General features: G+C 49.0%; 1 protein-coding gene across 1 annotated transcript; it reads right to left on the bottom strand.

Moving 5' to 3' along the window:
• Positions 1 to 1,712: 1,712 nt before the first annotated feature.
• On the bottom strand, positions 1,713 to 22,875 carry ccnyl1 (cyclin Y-like 1). Its single transcript, XM_035408527.1, has 10 exons — positions 21,537 to 22,875; positions 15,101 to 15,175; positions 13,444 to 13,478; positions 11,649 to 11,749; positions 10,081 to 10,116; positions 9,567 to 9,618; positions 7,960 to 8,079; positions 7,018 to 7,184; positions 3,605 to 3,767; positions 1,713 to 2,160 (listed from the first exon to the last, which is right to left on the bottom strand). Exons 1-10 carry the CDS (start codon positions 21,688 to 21,690, stop codon positions 2,044 to 2,046), a joined length of 1,020 nt encoding a protein of 339 aa, XP_035264418.1. The 5' UTR covers positions 21,691 to 22,875; the 3' UTR covers positions 1,713 to 2,043.
• Positions 22,876 to 22,984: the final 109 nt, after the last annotated feature.

Below are 22,984 nucleotides of genomic sequence, written 5' to 3'. Positions count from 1 at the left end.
TCCTGGGTAGATACAGGTACCAGCTTTCACTGGCACCAAGGTCCAATCCAGCAAGAGAGGCTCCAAGGGTCTGTTCACCCTCTTTGTGTGCGAGTGTGTGTGTGTGTGTGTGTGTGTGTATGTAAGCGAGACTGTTATACATAGTATGCATTTATTCGTAACCGTCCATAACCACAACTTTGTACAACAGTGTATAAATAGAGCTTAAGTGGGTTTAAAGTCTTATTTATAAAAAGATATTGCCTGAGAGACAGCAAGGTGTGTGTGTGTGTGTGAGAGAGAGAGAGAGTGTGTGTGTGTGTCTGTTTATTTCACTCATGTAACACTTGTATGGTGGTCTTTTGCAAAGATGATCTACTGGAAATAGTCTGGACTGCAACCTTGTACGTATTCTATTTTTAAAAAAGATTGTGTCGATTTTTGTGAGATTTTAAAAAGAGATTGAGATTTTAGATATTTATGATGCTGTAATTTTCCTCTTAATTTCTTTGACTCGTTTGTTTCTCTAACTCTGGTAGAGAATAAATTGTGGGCCCGTCTGTGACCAAGTATGTGTCTAAAAAAAACCCTGCAGTGTGAGTCTTCTGTCTAAAAACAAAACCCTTCTGTTCAGCTTATGTCTGTTTGCATCCTTTTCAAGTAGGCCAGAGATGTAAAACTTACTTTCACTGGTTTAACCGTCAAATTGCTTCATGTAGAACATGGAGTTACACACATTCTATTTCCCAATTTACACTGCAGTAAATTATTTACTGAGCATGAATATGATCATTAGATCATCATCTCCGCATTTGTATAAAAACCCACACCAGCAACGCAACATTTTGACCAGGTAGGTGTTTGAAGGCATTTCAGATGGCAAAGCCCTTAATCGCTGTAACCTCCTCTCCCTGCTCACAGCTGATGAATTCATTTTTGGGAAACTGAATCTGGTCTTTGGGACATTTTTATTTTTTGGGGGGGGGGGGGTTTGCCTTTCGGTTGGCACCAGTGCTGCCTCGTGGATGAGCTCATCACGTCTCGGTGCAGCACTACAGGAATTATGCGCTTACTGTATGTCGCTTTGGATAAAAGCGTCTGCCAAACAAACGTGATGTAATGACCTGAGGCTGGGCGATGAACGCGTAGCTGGCCGGGGGTCGTGTGATTTCCCCAGGGCTATGAAATGAGATTTCTCATTCAGGTTGTAAACACTTGATCCGACAGGGCCTTTTGTATATACGCATACTGGCCTTTCCTCTAACTTCTGTTTATTAATTCGCTCAATAATTTCTGGCTTTTTTTTTTTTTTTTTTTTAATTCCAGTTTTGTGAATAACGCAGTTTCTCCAGGGACTGGATACATGCTGCTCTGCAGGTGCTGGTGTGTAAATGTGGAGACCTCTCACATCCGTCCCGTTAACTCCTCACTAGGTTCTCAACGCACGTTTACCTCCCATTTCACGGAGGACAAGCGCGTTCATGTCCACTAGAGACGGCCGAGCGGTTGTGTTGTGATGAAGGTCGATCGGTTTGATCCAGAGGGAAGTGGCCATCCAGCTCGTGAAATCTGCCACGTGAGCAGCTCTAGACTTTAAGACTGTTTCCCCCCCCCCTCACAGTGTTTGCTGGCCGGTCACTGTTCTAGGACAGGGGCAAGCTGGGCCTGAGGGTCGACTCCGACAAAGCAGCCGAAGAAAAGGGCAAACAATCGACCGTGAAAAAAAAACCCTGTTTGTTACATGGTTAGTGTTTATTTAAAATACTCCATCTGCAAATGATTTCAATTAAAAACTGACAAAGTTCACAGCTAGTAGCCTACATAGTAAGCAACAACAACCAAAAAAAAACAATTTCAACAATTCAGTCTCTATGAAGTTAGTTTTCTTTGCACCGTGGAGATGGGGGAGGAGCCTCCAAAGGTTCTGGTGCTGGCAAAAAATGGCGTGTGACCTTAGCATGGGTCAAAGGAGTGTACTGCCTGTATTCCGAATGGGTTCAGAGGTCAGAAGATGACTGTCAGTGTCAGGGAGGATTCTGGGGGCTGTAGTTCTCTTTTTGGCCCCTAGGAGAGCACGGCGTGGGAACGCCGGATGCCCACCAGGTTGTCCGCGCTGAAGGACCTCCGGATGGACGCCTTGCTCAGGTCCTTGTACTTGTCCTCGCAGAGTCTGGAGATGGCCTGGACACCAAGGGACAGGACAGTGAGCACCAGGATGAATAAAGCATCTGACTGTAGATGTACCACACAACTAGACCTCAGTATCCATCAGTCTGTACTGCTCTACTCCCCAAATCCACTCGTGTCTGTACTGCTCTACTCTCCCATAATCCACTCTAGTGTCAGTACTGCTCTCCTCTTCCCTAATCCACTCGTGTCTGTACTGCTCTACTCTCCCATAATCCACTCTAGTGTCTATACTGCTGTACCCTCCCCTAATCCACTCTAGTGTCTGTACTGCTCTACTCCCCTAATCCACTCTAGTGTCTGTACTGCTCTCCACTCCCCTAATCCACTCTAGTGTCTGTACTGCTCTACTCCCCTAATCCACTCTAGTGTCAGTACTGCTCTCCTCTCCCCTAATCCAGTGCAGTGTCTGTACTGCTCTACTCCCCTAATCCACTCGTGTCTGTACTGCTCTACTCTCCCATAATCCACTCTAGTGTCAGTACTGCTCTCCTCTTCCCTAATCCACTGCAGTGTCTGTACTGCTCTCCACTCCCATACTCCACTCTAGTGTCAGTACTGCTCTCCACTCCCCTAATCCACTCTAGTGTCTGTACTGCTCTACTCCCCTAATCCACTCTAGTGTCAGTACTGCTCTCCTCTCCCCTAATCCAGTGCAGTGTCTGTACTGCTCTCCACTCCCCTAATCCACTCTAGTGTCTGTACTGCTCTACTCCCCTAATCCACTCGTGTCTGTACTGCTGTACCCTCCCCTAATCCACTCTAGTGTCTACTGCTCTACTCCCCTAATCCACTCTAGTGTCTGTACTGCTCTCCACTCCCCTAATCCACTCTAGTGTCTGTACTGCTCTACTCCCCTAATCCACTCTAGTGTCTGTACTGCTCTCCACTCCCCTAATCCACTCTAGTGTCTGTACTGCTCTACTCCCCTAATCCACTCTAGTGTCAGTACTGCTCTCCTCTCCCCTAATCCAGTGCAGTGTCTGTACTGCTCTCCACTCCCCTAATCCACTCTAGTGTCTGTACTGCTCTACTCCCCTAATCCACTCTAGTGTCTGTACTGCTCTACTCCCCTAATCCACTCTAGTGTCAGTACTGCTCTCCTCTCCCCTAATCCAGTGCAGTGTCTGTACTGCTCTCTACTCTACCCTAACTCACTGCAGTGTCTGTACTGCTCTCTCCACTCCCCTACTCCACTGCAGTGTCTGTACTGCTCTCTCCACTCCCCTACTCCACTGCAGTGTCTGTACTGCTCTCTCCACTCCCCTAGTCCACTGCAGTGTCTGTACTGCTCTCTCCACTCCCCTAGTCCACTGCAGTGTCTGTACTGCTCTCCACTCCCCTAGTCCACTGCAGTGTCTGTACTGCTCTCTCCACTCCCCTACTCCACTGCAGTGTCAGTACTGCTTGCGTCTGTGCCCCGCCACGCCCCCCGTACCTCCAGTTTCTGGGCGCGCTCCTTGCTCAGTGGCTCCAGGGGGAAGCTCATGTTGTTGTCCTCGGCCAGAGAGCGAAGGTCGAAGTAGTACTTGGCGTAGACGCTGGCCGGGACGTTGATGTTAAACTGCAGCAGCTCCAGGAAGTGCCTCTCCATCTCATTCCTGACAGAGAGAGAGAGAGAGAGAGAGAAGGAGAGAGGGAGAAGGAAAAGGAGAACGAGGGGGAGACAGGGAAAGAGAGAGAGGGAGAGAGGGAAAGAGAGAAAGGGAGTGAGGGAGAGAGAGGGAGAGAGGGAAAGAGAGAGAGGGAGTGAGGGAGAGGAAGAAAGGGAGAGAAGGAGAGAGAGAACAAAAGAAAGGGAGAGAGAAAGAAGGGTGAGATTCCCTGCACAGCACAGGTACCACACCTCGCACGCCACACACAACGGGACAAGCGCACGGAAACTTCCGGAACGGAGATGAAAAGGGCGGTGCGTACAAACAGCGACGTTTATGCAGCACACAACACAAACCCCCGTGTGTGCGTGTCAACATCTCCACAGCAGGATCACAGGCTACATGTCTGCGGTGCACTCTAAAGAACAGGATCCGGGCGAAAGACACGCAGGACCGCGCTCACGCTTCCCTTCGTATCAGACGAAGACAAACAGAAAGGAGAGGGAGGAGAAGCCTGCACTCTGGCTAAAGATATTCATGAGGGCCACAGACGCACAGACAGCAGTCTATTGTGCACAGAAACAGGCCTTTATGTTGCTATTAGGAGCCTTGCTGCAGGCAACTTAAAACGTTTTACATCGTTTAATACAGTCAGAAAAGAGGGGCACTCTTGGGTCTCTTGTTCAACAAGGTTATAACGAGCACCCCCACTGAGTGTAGCCATTGGCTAGCCAACTGCCTGGCTAATAGCGAAAGTAGCCATTGGCTAGCTAACTGACCCGTTAACAGTGAGTGTAGATGTAGCCTAGCTAACTGACCAGCTAATAGCGAGTGTAACCACTGGCTAGCTAACTGTCCGGCTATCATTGAGTGTAGCCATTGGCTAGCAAACTATCCGGCTAACAGCGAGCGAGGCCATTGGTTAACTAACTGCCCCCGCTAACATCGAGTGTAGCCATTGGCCATCAAACTATCCGGCTAACAGCGAGCGAGGCCATTGGTTAACTAACTGCCCCCGCTAACATCGAGCGTAGCCATTGGCTAACTAACTGCCCCCGCTAACATCGAGCGTAGCCGTTGGCTAGCTAACTGCCCGGCTCGCAGTGAAAGGCTTCCCAGCAGATACCTGCGCCTTCCTCAGCCCCTAAGGCAGCATCTGGAGCCGATCACCTTGGCAGTGGCACCCAGGATGTTTACAGCACGCGGTGGAGGGGGGAGGGGGAGGGGGAGGGGGGGGGAGAAGAGCAGCTGGTCGCTAGGGGCAACTAATGGAGAGGCCGGGAAGCAGGGCTATTATCCGGGATCTGAGAGAGCACTCGAGCCGGGCCCGGTGTGCCTCTCAAAGAGCCTTCAATACACAGAGAAAATAAACCTACAGGCCTGTGATGTAGAGAGAGGAACACACACACACACACACACACACACACACACACACACAGATATGCACTCTCACACACACACACACACACACACACACACACAGATATGCACTCTCTCTCTCACACACACACACACACACACAGATATGCACTCACACACACACACACACAGATATGCACTCTCACACACACACACACACACACACACACACACAGATATGCACTCTCTCTCTCACACACACACACACACACACACACACAGATATGCACTCTCACACACACACACACACACACACACACACAGATATGCACACACACACACACACACCTAGCGAGGGTATGCTAAGAGTGCAGGTCAGAGAGGACAGACAGCGCCGGCGTATAAAAACACGCTCTTAATTCTGAATTGCGTCGCGGCCGTTTCCGTGGGGATGAGCGCGCGGACGTCCCGAGCGCGCTCAGTGAGGGTCTCTCTCACGACGAGACTCCCGCTCCCGGGACACTTCCCCCCCCCCCACCCCCACCCCCACCCCCACCCCACCCCCGAGCCCCCCATCGCGGAGAGAGAGAGAGAGAGAGAGAGGGAGAGAGAGAGAGAGAGAGAGTGAGAGAGAGAGTGAGAGAGAGAGAGAGAGAGAGAGAGAGAGAGAGAGAGAGAGAGTGAGAGAGAGAGTGAGAGAGAGAGAGAGAGAGAGAGAGAGAGAGAGAGAGAGAGAGTGAGAGAGAGAGAGAGAGAGAGAGAGAGAGAGAGAGAGTGAGAGAGAGAGAGTGAGAGAGAGAGAGAGAGAGAGAGAGAGAGAGAGAGTGAGAGAGAGAGTGAGAGAGAGAGAGAGAGAGAGAGAGAGAGAGAGAGAGAGAGAGAGAGAGAGAGAGAGAGAGAGAGAGAGAGAGAGAGTGAGAGAGAGAGAGAGAGAGAGAGAGAGAGAGAGCCCGTTCTGTCTCTCTCCGCCGGGACGTGCTCAACAGACCCGCCGGTGACACCGGAACACCGAACCGCCACGACCGCGCCACGCCGCCAAAACACGCGCGGGGTGAGAGGGCGAGGACACGCCCGCGTCAGGGAGGCGGGAAGCGGGGGGGCTGAATTCTCACGGCGTTCCGGCGGTAAAGCAGACGAATGTAAACGTGACACACGCGCAGTCTGCAGGACGCTTCACACACACACAGCTCTCACAGAGGACAGCAGACAGCGCCAGGGCAGAGGATCTCTCTCTCTCTCTCTCTCTCTCTCTCTCTCCCTCTCTCCCTCTCTCTCTCTCTCTCTCTCTGCTCAGCTGCACTATCAGGACATTTCACAGCGTGTCCTGTGTGGGGGACAGCAGGTTCTGGAACAATGAAACAAAACCGTCTTCTCTGTGAAGAGTCAATCTGTAGCATTCTGCAGCAACCCGACCAGATTACAGAGAAAACAAAGTATGGAGGTTACAGTCGATACAAAAAGCTCCTGGTTGCATCAGGGGATATCCAATGTGATCCGAAGAGGGCTGGTGTGGGTGCAGGTTTTTGTTTTAGCCCAGCACTGAGACACCTGATAGGACTTATCTAGGTCTTCATTGAAGACCATGATTGGTCAATTAGTTAAATCAGGTGTTGAGGTGCTGAGCTAAAGCAAAAAACCTGCACCCACACCGACCCTTTTCGGATAAGACTGGACACCCCTGTGTTACACCATCAGTATGGAATCCATGTGGCCTCTCCAGGCCGTGTGCAAGCGGGACGGGAAAGGGGAACGCAGTGGTGGGAACCGGGGGCAGCCCAATGCGCCGTCCCGGCCCTTCCCTGGCCGGGTGCTGCCCTCCCCCCCAGCGCTCACCCCCCCCCAAACCCCGACCCCCGCCCCCCCCCACCACCCCCCCCCCCCGGCCCCGCCCACTCACATGTCCTCCACCGTGATGTCCTTGAGGATCTGGCAGTAGTCCACGTTCCACACGGCCTGGTCGTCCCACACCTTGGAGGCCAGCAGGATGGCCCCCAGCACGATGCGCTTCCAGGTCGACGGGCAGATGTCCAGCTCCGCGTACGTCAGCAAGCGCTCCAGGTACACCTGCAAGAGAGGGGGTGTGGGGGGGGGGGTGAGCTGGGTCACGCTCGCATGCGTGCATACACACAAACACGCACGCATGCATGCACATATCCACAAACACATATGCAATGCATGCATTCACACATGTAAACACACATGCGTGCATGCACACATTCATACGCACAACACAATGCATGCATTCACACACGAACAAACACATGCATATACACACAAATGCATAGCACAGCTAAACTGAAAGACTCAGGAGAAGGTCTGTTAAACAAGCAGACCGGGCCAGACTGTTTCCCATAAAGCTGTAGGACAGCATTACACTGCCCTCTGGTGGTGTGTTGAAACATGACTTTGGCTGAAGAAGCATTTCGCACACATCTACTAGATAAATTACATTGTATATCTGTATTCGCCGATATTCAACACAATATGCCCAGGACAAATCTCACTGGCCAAAGTAGAGACCTGTTCAGAGAGCTACAACAGCAACCTGTGTGAGGAGATATCTGTGTATAGGAATGAATCGTGTAGGACATCTGTAGTCTATCAGTGAGCTCTTGATATTGAGGTTTTTTTTGTTTGTTTTTTTATTATTATTTATGCAGCCCTAGACAGCTCGTATCATAGTTTGAGAAGCTTGTGTAACGTTGTGATCTTGTTTTTATTTTAAAGAGTGATCCTACATTCTGTACAGGTCCATATTGTTGATGATAGAATATTGATCACAGATTTTATTTTTTAATTTTAAATCCACAGCGGGGGCTGTGATTGACAGGCGGCTCACCAGGGTGACGATGGCGCACTCGGCTGTGAGCTGGGCGGCGCTGAACAGCGTGCGGACGAAGCGGTAGATCAGCTTGTGCTCGGGGTCCACGCGGGAGTAGTCATCGGGAACGCGCTCTCTCTGAAAGGCAAGCGCGAGCGTGCGGTCAGAACAGCTCACCGCTCCCGCACACACACACACACACACACACACACACAGCTCACACACTCACACACACACACACACAGCTCACACACACACACACACAGCTCTCATACACACACGGCTCACACACACAAACACGGCTCACACACACACACACACACAGCTCACACACACACACACACACACACACACACACGGCTCACAAGCACACCGTCTGCTTTACACACACAGCTCACACACACACGGCTCACACACACACACACAGCTCACACACTCACACACACACACACACAGCTCACACACACACGGCTCACACACACACACACAGCTCACACACACACACACACAGCTCACACACACACACACGCCTCTCACACACACACACACGGCTCACAAACACACAGTCTGCTTTCTACAGCACACATATGATTACACTCACCCACCTTCCTGTTCACATTAGTCACCGATACACCTTCCCTCCTGCCATAAGTCCTGTAACATGGTTTATTTCCGATACACTTTTCAAACCTCGCCCACTGTCTACAGATACAAAATTAATCTGAGCCAACTGTGGAATATACTAGTTGCGCCAATATTTGTGTTGAAAATGGCACACTGTCTCTATCAAATACATATTATATATAAATGAAATACGTAATATTTAATACAGTATAAGACTACCACCTACTGCAAAACGTGGCTGCTGTTCAGTGCGGTATCTTTACATGCACGCACGCACGCACTCACACGGCTCACACACACACACACACACACAGCTCACAAACACACACAGCTCACACACACACACACAGGTTCACCCTTTCTGTGCAGGCCATGAAAGGTTGGTGCAGCCACAGCATCACCTGAGAGTACAGCCGCACACTGAGGTGAAGCGAGCGCTGGAGGTTTTATCACCAAGCCCCAGGCCCACAGAGCAAACGTAAAATAACAGCACAGAACTGACGGGTCACATCTACTGAGGAGGCCTGCAGCTGCGGTAATGGTGTCAACAGGCTGTTAGCCAGGTACGCTACTACTAGCCCTGCCTCAGTAATGCCTTAGATATACCCTAATGTGTGTTTATGTTTCCACGGTTCCATAAGACACATTAACTGTGTGTGTGTGTTCTATTAACTCTGTATACGCGGCTTCAATAGCGCTGTTAATGGACACTTGTATTGTGAACTTCACAGTAAAACTGTTTCCTTCCCCTTCCTTTTTTTTTATTGCTTCTGAAAGGTTCTATATGGTACTGAAACGGGAAGGGGGGGCCCAGACACTCAGTGAAAAGCAAAAGCAAAACCTGTGTGTTCGCCAGGAAGGCAGAGATGCTGATGATTCAACACTGCCCCCTAGTGGAGATTTTACAAATAGGCACAGTGTATCCTGGAAAAAGGTATCCATCAGGGGCTGTTAGACCCCCCCCCCCCCTGTAGCCCTGTTACACCCCGCCCCTCACTCACCGACAGGGGGTGCTTTTTCTCGTCAAATATGTCCAGCGACCGGTCTGAGTCCCTGGGGAAACAACCACATTGTGTTAACACACACACACACACACACACCACACACATCAGACACAGACACACACACAGACACACACACACACCCCATTAAGACTCTGTACAGACCTAATAGCCCCACGGCTGCGTCCACACACCCACACACACACACACACACACACACACATACACGACTGGGCACGGTTATGAAACTGCTCACACCCCACACGTATCCAGTGCGCTGGGCACGCGACACAAAGCCTCCTAAGATGGCGGAGCGTGCTGAATGTAATCGCCGCGGACCGCGAACGCGGGAGGAATGCGCCCTGACGCACTCGCACGCTTCTGCTCGAGCGACTCCTCCCCTCACCCCCGGAAAAGGGACGGCCAATCGCAGCTCTCACATTAAGACACACTTCACACAACACTACAGCTGGTGGTAGAAAAAAAAACCCCCAGTAAATAATCAGAAGCTTACCTGTTTTTTATGTGGTAGTATATTGCTAACGTTACACTGAAAAAGAAAGCGGAAAGAGAGGCAGTTAGCAGTTAAATCTCCCAGAAACCTCAAAGGGCTTTTATTGTTGTTAAAGATGACATTACGTATCGTGTTTGCACGGCTGGCTGGCTGGCTTTGTCCAGAGAGAGTATGCGCAGTGGGATTTCTAAAAAGGGCAACTGAGGTAAAGCGCATTGCGCAAGAACACAAAGACTCGGTCCCACCAGAGCCCACCCAGGCCTGCAGCCTGACCTCAGTCTACAGGGCAAACGATGTCATTTCACAGCGCCTGCCAAACATGAGGAGGAGGATGACTATGCCATCAGAGAGCAGGCAACGCTACAGGGCAGCCATCTTCATTCCTCGTCCTGGCGGGCTGCTGGTTTTTGCTTTCGCCTTAATATCAGCAACCAATCCGGACCCAAGAAACCAGGTTACGGTTCCCAATTAGACCCCTTAGCTCCGCCCCCCCTGAATGTAATAACCACGTAAAAATCATCAGAACCATTCCATGAGAAATTAGCACGACAGTTCACCTCCCACACTTCAGTTAGGTCCCCATCTCTAAGTACCCCCATGTCACAGCCTGAAGAACTTCATACTAAAAGATGCAAAACATGGTATGCTTCTTAAATATTCTTTCATAAAACTAAAGTATTATATAGGCCTCTTCATGTTCATCCACGTCCAACAAAATATCAAAGAATTTATCAGGTTATGAGATCTTTAAACTGGCATCAGGGTTAGCCTATAAGCAGGAAGATATCAAAATGTAATAAAGTCAAAATAACACGAGCACACGAAAGGGACTACTTCATATATCATATTCATATCTCATAACTGATAACTGATGTGGAATCGAAATGAAGTGTAGTCTAATATGATTTCATATTCTAATATTCTCTCATTTTTACACCACTCTCTCTTACTGTGCTCATTTATTCATTCCCATTACCATTCAATTACAGCGTGGAGCAATCATTCACTTCGCACGTGTGGATTAATTTCCAAATTACCATATTCAATATTTTACTGCCTGTGCTAATGAACTTGTGGCCTGAGGGACGGCGATCTGCAATAAAACTCTGGAGTATTAGCATCTGTATGCGTCAGTGCAGAAGATTAGAATTAATATCGAGTGTGATGCATTTTTAATTTAATGACCTCTAATGAGACTGTTCAGACTAAAATATGGCACTGAAACGAAGTGAAACTAATTTTACGACGGGGGATAAAAAAATTGCGGTTTGCTCCCAAGCTTCCAATTAAACTCTGTCAGCTCAATACCGCATAATTGCATTATGGGAAATCACGTTAGGCAAGCGCGGCGCCCCGCTCGCGAACTTGTGCTAGAAGCGTGCGCTCGCGAGCCTGCGCCAAAAGCGCGCGCTGTCACTGGGAGACGACGAGCGTAGATTCTAAATGACGTCGTACGGAAATTCCACTCGGCTAACGGCCGCGAACTCTCACTTAAAGAACCGCGCCGGCTAAATCCGGCAGCACTGAGGCAGGCAGCCGGTAGATGTTTAACGGTCAGTTCCGCTCACCATTTGATTGTGCTTTTGAGGTTGGGCTGGCTGACCGTGCTGTCGTCTATGAATATCGTGGAGCAGGAGCTGTACTTCTTGGAGAGGGGACCCGGGGACACCTGGGAAAGGAGAGCCAATCGTAATGAGCATGTAGGAGGGGGCGGGGCCACTCAGGTATCCAGGTGAACCGGAGACTCCTAAACTTCAGCAAACCATCGGGCCATTTTCAGGCCATGGATACAGCAGACCCAGAACATCACCAAGGATACATTCGAGCGTGCACATAAAAAGTAATGCAATTTACACCAAAAGCAAGCAGTATACCATTATTCCACAGACCTTCATTTTCTTCTATTAAAAGAAAGGGATTTATAACATTATTCCATCCAAAATCAACACAATATAATATTTACTGTTAATGTCAAACAAGTGGTCGAGTCTGGTCTTAAACAGTCGCCGTCGCGCGCACACCGCTGTTTTACACCTGTTTGTGCGGAGAAACTATGACACATTCCACACCGCAAGACGGGTCGTTTGAAATACTGCTCTGAGAAATCAGCTATAAATAACCCGCGATCGTACCGATGCCCGCGCTCAAGATAATGCCCTGAAATGTCACTGGATCGAGTGACAGGGCATGTGTAACTCCGCATATAAGAGCTAGGTTCATATAGGAGCGAGCAGAGAGTATGGCCCTGTCAATCTCCTGGAAGCTATGGCCCACGACAGCCACTAGAGGGAGCACCTTTACGGCACTACATCCACCGCTTGAGAACAACGCCGCTGCATTCAAATCTCAGCACAGCACTTGCTGTTGCTGCGATATTCTTAGACATTCTCATAAACGTTTCACCCCATTACTTGAAAAGACATTGGCTAAATATAGCAGCACAGCATAAGAGATGCTTAGAAGTAATTATGAAGAAATAGTGGAATATGTAGTTACCGAGTCATTTACAAGTAATAACTATTAATAACTTTTATTATTTTTATTTTCATAATTTCATTATTTACCTTTTATTTATTATTTTTCACAACAGGTTTATATGTCAAACAGATCAATTTTATCACGACTATGACTTTATCACGACGGAAATCTAATTCTCTTTCTCTGGTGACCACTCCATCACGGATATACCCTGCCGAAGGAAATTAACCAGGGCTGGTTCACAGCCACATACACACACACACACACACAAAGGAGAGACAAACACACACACACACACACACAATGGAGAGACAGACACACACACGTAAGAGAGAGAGAGAGACAGAGTGATAGACGCATACACAGACATAAGAAAGACACAAACACAAACACACACACACACTGGAGAGACACACACACACACACACAAACACAGGAGAGAGACAGACACAGACCTCACAGTCCACTGTGATGGACACAGTCAGTTAAAAGGCATGTGGGCAGTAAGGGGGGGGGGGGGGGTTGGTTAGCATACTGCGGGTAATCAGTAAAGAATCTGCACTCCCCCTCCCCATTCTCTCATTCTCTGCTGTGGGTGGGGCTGGGGGGGGGGGGGGGGGGGCAGAGTAAACAGGAATGCAAGACATGCAGGGAGCAGCGGAGGGGGGTGGGGGGGATGGGGGCGGGCACATCACAACTAATTCAATCATTAAAGCCGGTCTCTTTTTTTCCGCCACTACTGGTTTTTTGCAAACGTACATAATTTTCACAGTTAAACAGTTTAGTGGATAAATCTAATCACCCAAGCATCCTTTTCCCCATTAATTATTTACACAAAACATTTACACCAAACTGCTTTCTCTCTTCTTTTAGCAGTCTACTTACGTGGTTTATGTGATTACTTTTCCTTTTATCCCGCACTGGAAGAAAAGAGAAAAACAGAGAAGGTAGCGTTAAGGATGAAACTGAAACTATCGGAATCAGGAACAGACAAGTTCATTACTCGCAGGGTAGCAGCTAAAACCTGCTAAAGATTTCATGAGGCAGGTACTTTAACTCAACTCACTAAAGCATACTGCATTTCACTTCTCAGAGGAGAAAAAAAAACTCATGTAAAAGCAGAGGTCTGAATTGTAGGGACTGCACTGTAGTCAGGAGACTACAGCTCTGTTGATTTACAGGTTCCAGGTCTCGACGGATCTGTTTGAAGTGCGCTTTGTGCTTGGAGCCCTCTGGTGAAGTGCCTCTGTACAGTGATTTAGAGCAGTGTGTGTGTGAGACTATCAAAGCCAGCCTTCAGGGTCTGAGCTCCTACACTACAGTAACCCAACACTGCGGCAGGTCAGTGATAAGTGTGTGTGTCCTTCATGGCTGCTCCATACGGCACGGACCGGCTGCCCCCCCCCCCCCCGGGCTGTTTATTCATGATTACGGCCAAGGGCAAGGGCCCCCCCCCGAGTGAGAGCCGCACCGCAGACAGCAATGAGCTCATTCTGCTGACTCGGCACCCCCCAGCACGATCACAAAGCAATCTGATTTATTAGTTTATCTGACAGGGACACTGCACATCAATAACACTTCTGTGAATGAGCCACAGTTAGCCAGGCAGGCTCAATTTCATCTGTGCTATGTGTTTTTGGTCGTGGGAGAAAACCGGAGTACCCGGAGGAAACCCACGCGGATATGGGGAGAACATGCAAACTCCACACAGAGAGGATCCGTGCCAGCCGGGACTCGAACCCAGAACCTCCTTTTCGCAAGGCTACAGTTATAATTCTTAGAAGACACCGAGTGGCATGTTTATGCTACATGTGTGCGCAAATGCTAAGTCTTCTAGATGCACCTTAGACATACCTGGACATTTAACACTGCTTACCACCAAGTGTCAACTCCTTCAAATAATTTATAGGAACACACAGACAACAAAATAAAGTGTAAACGAGAATCAAAGAGCTGGCTCCATGCTCTTCCGGGTCATCGCCCGCTCACTCCGCCACAGGGCTGCCCTGCAACTTTCCAGCAGAGGAGAGGCTCTGCAGAACTCAGGTATAGAATTACCAGATTCGTCACGCTGCTTTGTACTCGACAGGCCTTCTAAATGCCCCTTACACTCAGGGGCACCAAATCAACGCAGCAACAAGAGAAAAGGTGTTCTAGAATTCCCAGATTAAAGCAAAGAGCATCTAACAGGTTGGTCCTAAGCCAGTGACAGCCAACCCTGTTCCTGGAGGTCTGCCTTCCAGTCGGTTTCAATTTCAGCCCTGATTTGGCACACCTGACTCTACTAAATAAGCAGCTCAACAGGATGCTGAATGATGTCAGCTGCTGAACGAGGTGTGGCTTTGTTAGGGCTGTAGTGAAATCCGACAGGACAGTAAATCTCCAGGAACAGGGTTGGTTACCACTGGTCTAAGGAGAAAAAAAGGTTTTCATTCCTGTGTTCAATTGCCTACCTGGCTGACCCTCCTCCCTCTGCTCTGAAAAGACGGTCACAATCGATTCGTTTGGTTTTTACGGTCAGGAGGGCGGGGCCGGTACTCACCGTCCGTCTGGGACTTGCAGAGGAAGATGGTGCTGGCGCGGGCGTGGTCTGAGGGGTTGGACTCCGGAGCCAAATCTGAAAGAGACGAAGGTCAAAGGTCACGGCGTACCACACACCTGATGTACAAAGTGCCTTTTCAGGGGATGCAAAGATTTATTACATTATTTCATTATTATTATTTGGCGCTAACACGGCGAACAACAAACTCTGACTCTTCACACTAATAAAGGAGCCTCTCCCTGCACAGCTCAGATATCTCAGACTTCAAGGCTGGTGTACCCGACAGTGCCCATGTCCCGACAGTGACCATGTCCCCACAGTGCCCATGTCCCGACAGTGACCATGTCCCGACAGTGCCCATGTCCCCACAGTGACCATGTCCCGACAGTGACCATGTCCCGACAGTGACCATGTCCCGACAGTGACCGTGTCCCCACAGTGCCCATGTCCCCACAGTGCCCATGTCCCGACAGTGCCCATGTCCCCACAGTGACCGTGTCCCCACAATGCCCATGTCCCCACAGTGACCGTGTCCCCACAATGCCCATGTCCCCACAGTGCCCGTGTCCCCACAGTGACCGTGTCCCCACAGTGCCCATGTCCCCACAGTGACCGTGTCCCCACAGTGACCGTGTCCCCACAGTGACCATGTCCCCACAGTGACCTGTATTAGATCAGTATCGCAGCGCTTTCTCCAGACCAACCCCATTCCGCGGCACCGTTAATGAACCACGCCCACATGAGCTGGCACTCCTGTTTGCTTTTACCCCCCATGTCCCTGTCCCGCTCGCTCTCGACCGAGCCCTTATGACATCACTCACTTCCTGTTTTCCGTCCGCTCGGCCTGCCCGTACTCCGAATCGGGAGATGTGGAGATAAAAAAAAAACATTTCTCAGAAATCAAGCTGCCGCCTCCCGTTAGGGCGTTTCTGAGAGAGAAAGAGCAGCCGGGACGCAACCCCATAACAGCCCGCTGTCTGCAGGGCACTGGGAGCGGGATGGGACCCCATAACAGCCCGCTGTCGGCAGGGGACAGGGACTGGAGTGGGACGGGACCCCATAGCACCCCACCGTCTGCAGGGCACTGTGAGCGGGATGGGACCCCATAGCACCCCGCTGCCGGTAGGGCACAGAGACTGGAGTGGGACAGGGGGGCGTGGCCACAGGCAGGGTGGACAGTGGGCCTTGTGTTCGGAATCCGTCTGGAATACTGAATGCCTCAGCTGCACCGGGGAACTGCAGGGGAGAGGAAAGCGTCCACCTCGGGAACCGGCGACACAAGCTTGGGAACACCCACTCACACACGCACACACACACCCACTCACAAACGCACACACACACACCCACTCACACTCACACACGCACACACACACGCACACACACACACCCACTCACACACGCACACACACACTCACACACGCACACACACACCCACTCACACACGCACACACACACCCACTCACACACACATTCTGTATGTGTGTGTTCTGTATTCCAAACATATTTCACGCATAGATATGCATATATATATGTGTGTGTGTGTATCACACAGGCAGTTTTTAAAACTCTGGCCCGACTGGGACATGCCTTAGTGATGGGCAGCATCCTAATGCCCCCCCCCCCCCCCCCTTCGAAACATTCCTGGAGCCATTCCTATCAACACACGGCATCTGTCCGTGGAATGGGGGGGGGGGGGTCTGGGAACTTCAGCCAGGAGTAACGGAGCCTGGTATGAGGTGGTTGCCATAGCGCCAACAAGCTCAACACTGCCCTAGGGGGCATACCCAAACAAACCCCCCCGACTGCCAATCTGACTTCGCTCTGCCTGGGAAAGGTGCGTCTCTGTTCCCCCCTCCCCAAACAGCATGCCGTGCATTTCAGTTAGTCTGCCTCAAATATGTGCCAAATCAAGTACAAGATCAAATATGTGCCATATCAAGTAAAAGATCAAACGTGTGCCAAACCACGTACACCAGCACAAGACACCGGTGCTGTGTATTCAGTAAAGAGAAATGAACCAGGATGCTAACTCTGACGCCTTTTCTGCCCTGGATAGGTAAATAAAATGGATAAGTACACCGGCTTGAAAAGTTTCTTTGGTTGCAACCAGAGTAAATTATCTCTAAGGGTTTCTATGGTACCCACTAGAGTATTCTATGGTACGCACTAGCTCTAAAAGTTTATTTGGTTGGCATTAGAAGACTGAGAATAAGTGCCCCATATATTTCAGCTTGGTGATAGTCAAACTTACTTTAGTCCTCTGAAGCCCAGATTGCTTAAATGGGACCTTGCCGTGTACAACTGTACAGCAGTGCATTAAAAACTCAGTCTCAAATTACACGGCTTTAGCCCACGTCTGTGCATTTACACTACAAATGCAGTAATTTGTGATTTGAGCTGGTGGTTATATTCCATTTCCTTTCAGACTATTTCAGACGGGTATGGCTTTACCCACGCCTGTGGCGTCTTATTAAAAAAATAAACGTTTTAAAATACAATGCGCGCGTACCCGAGGAGGGGCTTGCAACACACCCAATCCGAAGTGGCAAACGAGCATAGTGAATTAGCAGCGAATTAGCAGGCGTGTGTGTGTGTGTAGAACAGCAGATCTGCGCACCCTGGGAGAGACACAGCCCCATTCACCGCTGTGCATGGTGTTAAGCCTCTGTTGGCTCAATAGAGATCCAGCTGAACACACGGACAGCGGGTAAGATGTGGGCTAAGCTAAGCTACGCTACGGGGGGGGGGCCTTCATAAGGGTGCGGGCAGCCGGCCAGGTCAGCCCAGGTAGCCAGACTGATCTGATAAGAGCGCTATCGACCGCTGCCGTTGTTACGGCTGGAGGGCCCTCCGGGGGGGGGGATAGAAGTCATCGTCCCCGGCAACCCAGGGGGTCGTCAGATCACCTGCGGCGTGTGAAAACACTGTTGATCTCCCCAGCGATCTAAACCGCGAGGAACCCCCGCGAGGAAGCCGAGCCCCGGGTTCGACACGGGACAGCGAGGGCGGGGCTCTGATATAAAAAATAAACGAGTGCAGCTTTCACTACAGGGGTACAGCCCGGCCAAGAACAGCCAATGCACAGCCCAACAGGGGTGGGCGATATGTTGCTTATTCCCGATAAAGTAAGTTCAGCATTACCTGTAATGCGTTTAGCCTACTCTTCTTCAAAGCATATTGTGATCTCATGGTGTCAGGCGCCCATAAATATTGTGACATAATTCTGGTCCACATTTCCCTTTCTTTACAGCTCAAAGCAAGGAATCCCATCCCTGGTTTTCTGGTTTCTTCTCTGTTTTTTGTTGTTTTTTTTTTTTTAAAAGCCTCTCCCCCACAATTCTAAAAATGACTGTCACAAACCCACAACAACACCAACAACGCAGTTTGTTGCATCTCAGGATCTCAAGATGTTGAGCAAAGACGCAGCTTCCACTGAACCACTGTGTGGATTTTAAAATACGCCACGCATCTGACCTCTGAACCCTGATTACTGGCTGACCTGCAGGCTCCAGCCTTTTCGTCTGACCATCACTGCTTCTGAAAGCTTCTCCCCGTTTCAAATCAAAAGCTCCCTTAACTAATAAAAAATTCACTGCGAGACCTTATTTAGCAGGATTCTTTTTTGGTTCGTGGTGACCTAGACTAAGGCAGGATGTGGAAAAAAAAACCTACAGCTGTAAGTGACATCTTTTCTTTAATTCTGCACTTTGCTTTTAACCTAGCAGCCCCTCCTCATACACAGGGGAGGCTACAGTCTTAAATTTCTAACTTAATTCATCCCTTCACAAGAGAGCTTAAGCAGAGTCCATAAAATACTTGAATATGTGGCATATCCAACTTTTTCATAATCATTGATACATTTGAGTACCAGAGACTGTGAAGGGGAAGCTATTTATATGTATAAAGAAAAGTAGGAAATCTGTCCTCGTTTAGCATTTTCACACTTCACTGAGATGGGGGAGGAGGGGGAAGCAGAGGACACAGAGATGGAATCACAGTACTAAAAGAACCACAGACCTTACAGACACACAGGGCGGGGGGGGGGGGGGGGGTGTATGCTCTGAACAGAGTTATCAGAAATATCTAGAAAACAGAAATATCTACTCGACTTTTGCCCCCTAAAACCTTTCCCCCAAAATGAACTCAGATCAATTCTGACATGTTCACACTGGTCATTTATAAATCATCACTTCTGAAAGACAACTCCAGAGACGTTTCCCAGGGTGCACTTCAAAGCTGGACCATGTAAGATGACCTGTTCCAGTGGGATTTTCCACCCTTTGAAAGAGCAGGTTTTTTGGAATGTTTTTTTTTTTTTTTTTCCTTCCAAAGTTTGAAGTCAGTGTTCTAGAACTCCGTTGCTTTCAACTACCAGCAGCGATTGTGACATCAGCATTAGAATGTTCAGTTAAGAACATTCCAACCACGCATTTGTGATCTTGCTCTTTGAAGGGTTAACTGGCGTAATTGTGTGACCGATTTCAAGCTCTGCACCACAACGACAAATAAAATGCTGAACTTGGAAAGCGCCCAGGAGTCCTTGCCTTCCGCACACTTAGTCCCACAGCTCGATAACGTGCAATGAAACCCCAACAATAAAAATCTGACGTAGATAAAGGAAATGCAGCGGGTGTTCAGGACCATCCACGGCTTCACGGTCACTGGCCAGACACCACGGCAGAAATGTCCCACAACAACCCGAAAGTGCAGACGAGGTAAAGATCACGAGTTGTATGATTTCAAAATCAAACCTGTCCCCCTTTTAAAAAATAAATAAATAAATCTCTTCAACTTTCCCAGAGGTTTTTGATCTCCCCAGAAGCCCTTAATCTGTTTAAATATCCATCACGCTCCTTCTGAAGAAATCTTCACTAATAAAGAACAAAAAATAAAATCTTCAGCACCAATTCAACTAACAGTGTTTGTACGCGCCCACACTGGTCAAAAGATTATCTACTGGGGTAAAATGCACTCTATCACTAGATTTACAGCGACTATACTTCTGTGTATACTTAACAAACAGCTTGTCCTTACCACAAACAACCAACAGAATCTTATTTTCTCCTTGACCCACAGCTACTGTGCAATAGAAATGTTCGCAATAAGGCAAGAGAAAGTATGCAGTGCCATCAGGACCTCTTTCATCTGCATGCGTTTCTGTAAATGTAAATGTAAATGGACTGCATTTATATAGCGCTTTTATCCAAAGCGCTTTACAATTGATGCCTCTCATTCGCCAGAGCAGTTAGGGGTTAGGTGTCTTGCTCAAGGACACTTCGACACGCCCAGGGCGGGGTTTGAACCGGCAACCCTCCGACTGCCAGACAATCGGTCTTACCTCCTGAGCTATGTCGCCCCGTCGTCGGTTTCTATGCATGTCTGCTTCAGTCTACCTCTTTAGGGTTTTTTTTGCATCTGTGAATGGCGAGTAGGATTGCCTTGTTTTCATCGCCAGAGCCCCCCATGTGGATGCCCGCCCGTGTGCAATGAGGCAGCTGCTGCCCGGGTCGAATCCCGTAGTGAGAATTCCAAGAATTGCTGGCAGAATTCCTGGAGGCTCAGCCATTCCCCAGTCGACCCCACTCCTAGTCCCCCAGCAGGTAGAACACTCGCTGTTCAGGTACCCTGGAATGTCTCAGGATCGGAGGTGGCAACAGCTGAGGGCGAGGATGTGTATTGGGGGGGTGGGGGGGGGGGGCTGGGAGGCCGACGTGGATTATAAAAGTCAGCTGGACATTTTCAGGAGCCTATTTTTGTGTGTGACCGTAAGAACTTAACCCCAGTGAGTAAAAGTGACACTGAACATCAACAGCTGTAAAAAAAGCCATGTGACCACTGATCAATGCCGGCCAGACATAGGACATGACTTTTGACTGATGTCAAATATGGATCCTCTAGCCTATGTAAAGGTCTATTACTGATGCTTGGTGTGTGGCTGTGTCCGATTAAGAGAAGCCAGAAAGCGTTTTGTCGGTAGTCCACATGCTTCAACGCTTCCTTTACGGCCCTGAATGCTCATCGACAGTCTGTACAACCACAGCTGGAGACAGACTATAAAAGCTCCAACGTCTTTGTGAAACAGAGCAATAAAGTTCAGTCCTTTTGAATTGGGACAAAGAGTAAGGGTTAATCTACAAAAACGAGACAATTGCATTTTCAGTACTGTGCAAGGCACCATAGTAAGGAACACACTTCCATCTTATCACCAAGATACCAGCTGCTATGTGCTCTGCAAAGTTCACCCTGGCAAGAGGTGAGCACGGCATTAAATTATGGAAAAGTGCCTCGCTTGAAAGCATAATGAAACCCTTCAACGAAATCGCCTTTGAAGCATTATTTGTCAGCACAAACCTCTTGTGGTTTGGGCTTGCCCTGGGTACGCAAAAACTCCCTCGCAATCACGGGGACAGATTCGGGGCGTGAGCGAGACACCTACCGTCTGGCACCTCTCTGTCGCTTATGTGCTGCAGGTACGGGCCGGTGTCCTCGCTCAGGTCGGTGTTGACCTGGTAGTCTTCCTGGCGGTCTGGTGGTCTCGCGATCTTCGGGCTCCCCCGGGGGGACACGCAACACGCCACCGTGTTCCCCATTTCTGACTTCACACAGTCTTAACACTGGGGATCGAAGAGTGTGTGGCCGTTCCCGAGCTAGCCAGTTAGCTAGCTAACAGAGTACAGCGTGTTCAATATTCACACCTACCTACATTAACTAAGAACTTGATGGCGACCGATATTCAATTTGAGCACTAACTTAATTGGAACTGATTTAAAAATAGAAATGCTAAAACTGATACAAATGTAGTGTATGACTAGTTTTACACACACGAAATTATAGATAAAATTCAAATAACTAACTTGATTGATAATCCAAAATTAGTAACATGCCTTTCCCTATACGAGGGCGTGCTCGTATCCACATTTGGTGCTGGTATTGGTGCAGTTAAGACGCTTCAATACAGCTTTCGCGAGCTGATCTGACGGTCGTCAAAGCAAACGATAAATTGTTGATTGCAGTGAAGTTATCAAGTCAGCTACGAACGATTCACCTTAAAATCCGAACAAACTAACTAAGCAAGCAATCTAGACATGCAATCTAGGCACTCAAACCGATTGAGAACTTACTGAATATGGTAACTAATACAGTCGGCAACTCAATCGTTGTAGTCTTTCCAGCTAACCTATCAATAAGCTAGCTACATTCATTTAAAGACGATTATCTAGCTAGTTAAACTAACTAAACTGGCTAACGTCACAGAACATTTAAATCCCTTTTCCGTCCTAATACTGCAGTTGAAATTAAGCAAAACAAGTTACTGGCTAGCAAGCTCGCTTCCCGACATGCCGTTCAAACGGTAAATCACCGATTCGAATCCGAGTTCTCCAGCGGTCCACAGTGTCCGAGACTAGCTAGCAAGCCAGATCGCTTCCCACTCCCGATCGTTCAGAGAATGGATCAATCCCCAACTATATTCCGAGGCGGTAGGCCTTCAGAAAGTGCCTGTCCTTCTTTTAGTTCAGAATGATTCCAAGCCAGAGGACATGCAAGTCTTTATCCTGCTTGAGCCGTCCCGGAACTCGGTTGTTGTCCCCGGCCTGGTAACGAGGATCCCCCGCTATCCCCTCCGCCCAGCCGGCCAATTCAGTGATCCACTCCCCGCCACCAACGCCATCTGTTCCTAACGCCGCTACCTGGCAGGAATGGAAGACCCGCCCATTTTTAAATTCCATCAATTACGATTGGACCGACAATCAAAATAAACAAAAACCCTCTAGCCATTGGTTGAAATTCATGTCATTTAAAAGGGTCACGCGTTGATTTGCCATATACTTACACAGATCTGTCGTCTTATTTGTCTACAAAATGTAAAATAATTCACACATTTTT

Source organism: Anguilla anguilla, chromosome 3 (assembly GCF_013347855.1).
Source record: "Anguilla anguilla isolate fAngAng1 chromosome 3, fAngAng1.pri, whole genome shotgun sequence".
NCBI classification, from domain to species: domain Eukaryota; kingdom Metazoa; phylum Chordata; class Actinopteri; order Anguilliformes; family Anguillidae; genus Anguilla; species Anguilla anguilla.
Note: the sequence above shows the minus strand (reverse complement) of the source record. Positions and strands in the feature narration are given on the sequence as shown.

What these genes read in the sequence shown, in the direction of transcription:
- ccnyl1 (XM_035408527.1), bottom strand. Translation starts at nt 21,690, where the DNA reads ATGGGGAACACGGTGGCGTGTTGCGTGTCCCCCCGGGGGAGCCCGAAG. An exon ending in GACATCACGGTGGAGGACAT is followed by an intron (nt 3,768 to 7,017) that starts GTGAGTGGGCGG and finishes TCTCTCTGTCAG; the next exon opens with GAATGAGATGGAGAGGCACT. An exon ending in AGCGCGCCCAGAAACTGGAG is followed by an intron (nt 2,161 to 3,604) that starts GTACGGGGGGCG and finishes CTTGGTGTCCAG; the next exon opens with GCCATCTCCAGACTCTGCGA.